Below are 6494 nucleotides of genomic sequence, written 5' to 3'. Positions count from 1 at the left end.
GGCGGCTATGAGACCACCAGTGTCACTATCACGTACATCCTTTACAATCTGGCCACCAACCCCGATGCGATGCAGACCTTGCAGGAAGAAATTGATGCCAGCCTGTCGAGAGATGTACAGTAATGCTCTCATCTTATATTGTTTGCTAATAATATGTTTTACGGGTCCATCATTTTTCAGCTAACTTCCCGGAAACCTTCCTCATGATTTCTTGAATATTAAAAGAAGCTACAGTTATCAAGTACCTACTCATTATATTCGAGTTCGTAAGAAAAGACTGGGACATGATGTATTAGGTAAGTGAAAAATAGTTCATAAACTGAAGCCAAAATATCTATCAGAGTTGCGTAAAAAGACAAACAAAAAAATCATAGTTTTTAACTCTTCCTGACTTTGAACTACCATACACTACAGATCCACTTGGTAATGTGTAAATATTAATTTAATTGACGTTTATGCTGCATAGTGGTTCATGTTTACCTTTAGTTTTTTTAGAATTGTGTTTCAAACTAATGTGATGTTAATAAATAAAAACTATAGCACTCTGTGCTATAAAATTTCACCTACTCGGCAGTTATATTTAAAGGCATAATTCTACCGAACGTCCACAGAGCATTTTCTATCCAATCCAGAATGGAGAAGTTTTGTTAGATCTTTCTAGGAAACACTGATGGATACAGACGTCTGTTTATGAACCATGATTCACTTACCCTCTACATCATTTCCTAGTCTTTTTTTTTCCTCAAAAACTTGAATATAACGAGTGGGTACATAATAACTGTAACACTTTCTCCATTTCCCTTATGACGAGTACCAAATTCTGTGCGGCATTCTTGGAAATATCCTAGGAATTAACATTTCATTTTGAGGAATTTTTCATGAAAAGTAGCTGGAAAATACGGGACCCCTAAATTGAGGCGTTACCTAGTGTTCCAGTCCTTATCTGTTTATTTTTGCGTTCGATGTCTCCATTACCTGTCGTGCCTCTAGGCTCCAGTTTCATACGAGGATCTGCTCCGTCTGCATTACCTGGACCAGGTTGTTTGTGAGTCAATGCGTTTGATTCCCACTGCACCTCGGCTTGAGAGGATGTGCAAAAAAACCGTCCAGGCCCACGGCATCACCATCCCCGAGGGAACCCTGGTTGGGATTCCTGTGTACATGTTACACAAGGACCCACGCTTTTGGCGTTCACCGGAGCTTTTCAGACCAGAGAGGTAAATGTGCCCTGTGCTAAGCTTTCATTCTTTACATGAGTGAATCCAGGAGAGAGAAGCTTCTCCTCCTCCACAAGAATGTGCAATTTCTCAAATATGGCACGTTGTTCTTAAAGCGAGAATGCGTAACTTCTGACCAAAAAAAAATCTCAAAACAAAGTCCACTCGGGCGCTGTTCTGGTGCTTTCAGTCACATCCTACCACCCTCTTCAACAAAGGGAGTTGCACAGGTGTCATGGAATTGTACATGTTAAAATTTTCACTTTTACTGACCACTTCTTGTCCGTCTTGGCTTAAAAGTTGGGACTGAAAATTCATTCTTGACCCTGGAAACAGCGGCTGACAAAATGCAACCGCTGCTGGCCCCAAGCGACAAGTAGGGGATACGGTAAACGCTAAAAAGTAGTGTAACGGGAGCACAAATAGACGACAAGTAAGCAAACTGACACAGTTCTGAGTTCGTATCTATCCTGTATTAGCCACCATAAGCTACTGGTCATAACGGGCCAAAGTAAGACTCTAGCAGTGTATTGAACCGAGCAGGGGTTCAGTACACTTAACTTCTCATTTGTAAAAGAGTCAAAGTGTTAAATCTTTCAAGAGATCAATTGTCCTGCTTCCAATGTTCCCATTCCGGTTTAGTCACCATGTAAATTCCAGCACATGTGGAGAAAAATTTGTTCACGTGATATTTCTCTCATTCGACGTGGCTGTTGTATGCGATACAGAAAGGTTTACTCTGTGGACAGGTACTCTTGTTCGGTTAACCGTGGGGTTTATCACAATTAGGACGCATTCGGTGCCATTCATACCCATGGAGATATCGGCATCTGTGCTGCTCACAGAGCTTGTGAGCAGCTTGTGTAGCAGTGCTCGTGAAGCATGAGGATCTCAAGAGCAGCCCGGAGAGAATGTGCAAACTGATCGGGCGCTGCATATGCCACTAAAACAAAACAAAGGAAAACACAAAAAAATAGTCTTTCCCACACTGCATTTAGGGGTGCCCAATACTATTCATTAATTTATTGTTTGTTTTCTAGTTTTCATTTCAAGTAACTGGGTTTGTCTCCTTAAGTGATTGCAGACACTTCAGTAATGCATTTAACAGTGTTTACTAGACGCCTGCAGCTGCACCGAGCCTCGCAGTTAAGATTCACTCCACTGGTGGCTAGATATTGCAATACATAAACAATATTAATAAATATTTTCAGATACCAGTTCAAAATGCAGTATTTTGCAGCCCTGGTTGCTGGTGCCTTTGCAGCTGAGTTAAATACTACATTCAGTAATTCTGTGCAGGATCATGATGGCTTCTACTGACACGCATGTTCCGTCAGCGGTGACCTCATGGCTTTTAAAAGTTTGAGTTCCTCTGTGTGTGTGTGTGTGTGTGTGTGTGTGTGCGCGCGCAGGTTCAGCAAAGACAGCGGGGAGGAGGTGAACCCATACGTGTACATGCCGTTTGGGCTCGGCCCTCGTAACTGCATTGGGATGCGTTATGCGCTCCTTGTCATGAAAATGGTTCTTGTCCGTCTCCTGCAGCGTTACACGGTGGAAACATGCAAAGACACCGTGGTAAGACTAACAGCAACGCACGTATTTATTTGTGTTTATTTGTGTATTCGGGCTGCCATACTCCTCTGGTGTCATGTCCCTGAGTTTACATCCGTTTCTTCCTTTTAGATTCCTTTGGAGTATGACTGGAAGTTCCAGCCGACTCAGCCAATAAAACTCAAGTTTGTTCCCAGACAGCGCTAGTCCAAGAGGGAAGATCTCCGAATATATCTGGCTTCTGAATTCCAATCAAACTTGTTACTTTGTAGTTGTTGTTTTTTTTTTTTTTAAAACGTGCAGCAGCTGCTGAGAGACTGACATTTGCACTTTGTACTTCGGTGGTTAATACTGCTGATTTCAAGCATCAACAACGCACTTTGAGCATATAAAAAGCACAAATGCATTTATAACTTTTTTTCTATTATTATCTTTTTATGTTAGACTAAATTAATTAACATGCTGCTGCAAAGGTCTATCAATATCACACATCTAACTGTATGAGCTTTATAATCTGATACCATTACAACCAGATAAGATAATAATTAGAAAATTCAGAAAGATCAGAACTAACAAAACATGTCAAAATCTCCCTTTTGAGATCTGCAGGTCCATTTATACAATACATATACAGACTTCACTGATGTCAGTAGCTGTATCATCGATGGATATTTGTCTCCACCCAGTGGCTGGACCAGATTCACAGGAGACAGACTGATGACCGACTTCATATGATGGACTGTATTTTACTGGCTGGAGTAAAACTTAATCTCTTTTTTTAATTAGTTTTAGTTCAGCTTGTACAACTGCCAACCTCTGATTATATCAAAAGAAATCTAAAAATTGGATGAACAATTTTATTGGACACTAATATTACTGATTCATATTGAAATGCGCATTTATGGGCAGTTCAGAGGATCCGATCTAGCTGCATGTTTTCCCAATCTGGGCAGTAACCAGTGTACCTGTAGAATATGGAACATTTAGAAAATGCGTAAATAAAAACAACTCAAAGAGATAAAGTGAATGACTACACACACTGACACTGCCTGGCCACTTTACCTGTGAGCTGTAATGCAGAAAAACCTATAATAAACACGAGCTAACGGAACCTGGTAAAAGTGATGGACTGTAAGTCATTTACTGAAATACTGCAATTAAATACAGCCTATGTCTGACACCTTTAGTTAATAGTTACTTTAGAAATTAAGACTTTACATACAAAACCTAAGATTAATCCATCCAGCAGTACGTACAGTTAGACCTGAAATGATAAGTTGATTAATCAACTGAAAGAAAATTAAATGAGACGATTTTGATAAATCGTTTTAGTAATTTTGCTGCTTTTCCTTGTTCTTATTTTTTTTGTTTTTTGTTTTGTTTTTTCAGTAGTTTAGAAAAAAAGCATTTCAAAGGTGTCGCTTTGGGCGCTGGGTTATTGAGACGGACATTTGTCGTTTATTTCTGAAGGTTTACAAACCAAACAGTAACTTGAATGATAAATCAAAAAAAAAAATATTCTGATTAATCTATAATGAAAATAATCAGTAGCTGCAGTCCTGTAAAAAATAGTTTAAAAAAAAATCTCCTCCACCTCAAAAAACCACAACAGTAAAATGCTGCTTTACAGATTAATGCATGAGTGATAATTATTTACTGATATAATATACAATAGTATAAAACTCATTTTTCAGCACTGAATATTTGACATAATGAAAAAAAAGTGTTGTTAAATAAAACTTGACATGAAATTAAAAAATAAATATGCCAAAATAACAAAGAGAATCTTGGAGTCTTGTTTGAAATACAAATTTATAAAATGAAATAAATCTATTATTAATTTAATATTGAAAATTTTGGGAATCCATATTAAAGTAGACTTGCATATCCAGTAAACTAATTTATCAAAAGAGGAATGACACAGAATAAGAGTCACAGATTGTATACTTCTCTTTAATAACTTTCAAACAGGTTACAAATCTGGTCGGCTCCACTGACGCCTCTGAAAATTCACTGTAAAACAGCTGAAGTCAGTTCTTTCTGGGGTTCGAACAACTGAGGTTTCCCAATTTACATTCATAGCATTTAGTATTATAATGAAATAACTACATTTACTCAAAGAATGAGGGTTTTGTTCTGGAATGAGCCATTCATTAAAAAAAGTTGTGAAAACCGAGCGGCTGTTAAGAAAAAAGGGAGCGAGGATTGGTGAAGTTGTAGCTATCTTTGGCCTCAGTACTGGTGATTAGTGGTACTTTAAAAGATGTCAAGATGTTGCGATCTGAACTTAACGAAACCATTTTCCTCCTCAGCATTTCGAAATGAAAAGCCACATATGTTGGTTGATCCAGTTCAGCTGGTGGATAATTAGTGTCTTAATGAGATACTGTGTGTTTGTCAATAGACCATGAATTAAAGTATCTGAAGCTATGAAGGTGTAGGGAAACCTCAGGGTCTGTGTGGTGGAAGCACAGACAAGTAACAGTACAAACAGCCAGCAGAGGGCGCCGACATGAGCAGTACAAGTATGTGTGTGTGTGTGTGTGTGTGTGTGTGCTCGCGTGTGTCAGTGCATTAAAAATAAAGTTTACGTTTTCTTATTCAGGCTTTAAAAAAAAAAGAAGGTACATTTAAAATGAAGTTGATAACACAGTGAGTTGAATCCTTTCACTACCGATCCGATAAATATGCTGGTTTCAGGAGAAGTGTCGTTGATTTACCGTGGGTCCTGCTTTAACACTGCTTCTGTTCGGTTTATTCGTTAGAAAACAAAGTCCTGAAAACAATCCGTCACTGCACCCCAATAACGTAACTGAAAGCATCCCAAATTCAGGACTGATGATAAAAAGTTACTTATTTAGAGAAATCCAACCTCTTGAAGATGCGGCAATATTTTTGAAAAAATACCTTGGAAACACCGTTACATTTGTGAGGCTGGATCCGCTTTGCAGAATATCTGTGTGCGTGTGATGTACAGAAATGTGGCCCAGTTTGCACCTTACTAACCATTTGTAATACAAGTGTGCACACATACTCACACATTCATGCGCAGACAGGAAAACAAAGAGCAGCACAGTCACACATACCCACATCCAGGTTGTAAACAAAAGCTTTTTTTTTTTTTTTTTTTTTAAATCAAAGAGGGGAGTAAGTATAAAACTGCACTGCCACAGTGCGTTCTTCAAAAGCTCTATGGAGTGACTACTGCAATGTGGGATAAAAAAAGTTAAAAGGATAATATTACAAAGCCTTTTGGAGTCCTGAGTTTATCAACATAAACAAAACAGACAAAGGCCAGAGTCCATATACTTTAGAAATACAATAAAGGATTTAAAAAGAAAAAAAACAAAAACAAAACATAAACAAAGTTTTCTTGCTTGTGGTCCAGTTCTCCGACTTCCAGCAAAAAATGAACTGAGAAACATGTTTTCAACACATCCATGGCTCTGTTTAGGGACTATGCACATAATGCAGCATACGTGGTGTTGTTAACAGCATACGTAGAGTTGTAAGTGAGGTGCTCATCATTTGGGAAAGCAGCATCGACTTGTAAAATTATACTGAACAACTTTTTTAAGAGGAGAAAAATAAAGACTTAAAATGTGTTTGTGTTGCCCCAAACTAAACACCAATGTGCGTCATCCCTGACTGGACACAGATGGGAGGGATTTGACTGTCAGGAGTGCGGGGCTGACCACAGGTCAGTTAATAAAGAGGGTTCCCATT

At 38.5% G+C, this 6494-nt stretch overlaps 1 protein-coding gene across 1 annotated transcript in view; it reads left to right on the top strand.

The window, feature by feature from the left end:
• Positions 1-3020, top strand: part of LOC120796826 (cytochrome P450 3A40-like) — a 9795-nt gene extending 6775 nt beyond the window's left edge. Inside the window, exons 10-13 of the mRNA XM_040139931.1 lie at positions 1-114; positions 991-1217; positions 2630-2792; positions 2901-3020. The exon at positions 1-114 is cut by the window's left edge and continues 47 nt beyond it. Of these exons, the coding sequence (XP_039995865.1) occupies positions 1-114; positions 991-1217; positions 2630-2792; positions 2901-2975 (579 nt within the window). The 3' untranslated portion in view covers positions 2976-3020. The remainder of the gene's footprint in view (positions 115-990; positions 1218-2629; positions 2793-2900) is intronic.
• Positions 3021-6494: the final 3474 nt, after the last annotated feature.

The sequence above is a fragment of the Xiphias gladius genome, chromosome 11 (genome assembly GCF_016859285.1).
Source record: "Xiphias gladius isolate SHS-SW01 ecotype Sanya breed wild chromosome 11, ASM1685928v1, whole genome shotgun sequence".
Taxonomy (NCBI): domain Eukaryota; kingdom Metazoa; phylum Chordata; class Actinopteri; order Istiophoriformes; family Xiphiidae; genus Xiphias; species Xiphias gladius.
This window is presented reverse-complemented; position numbering and strand designations above follow the sequence as displayed.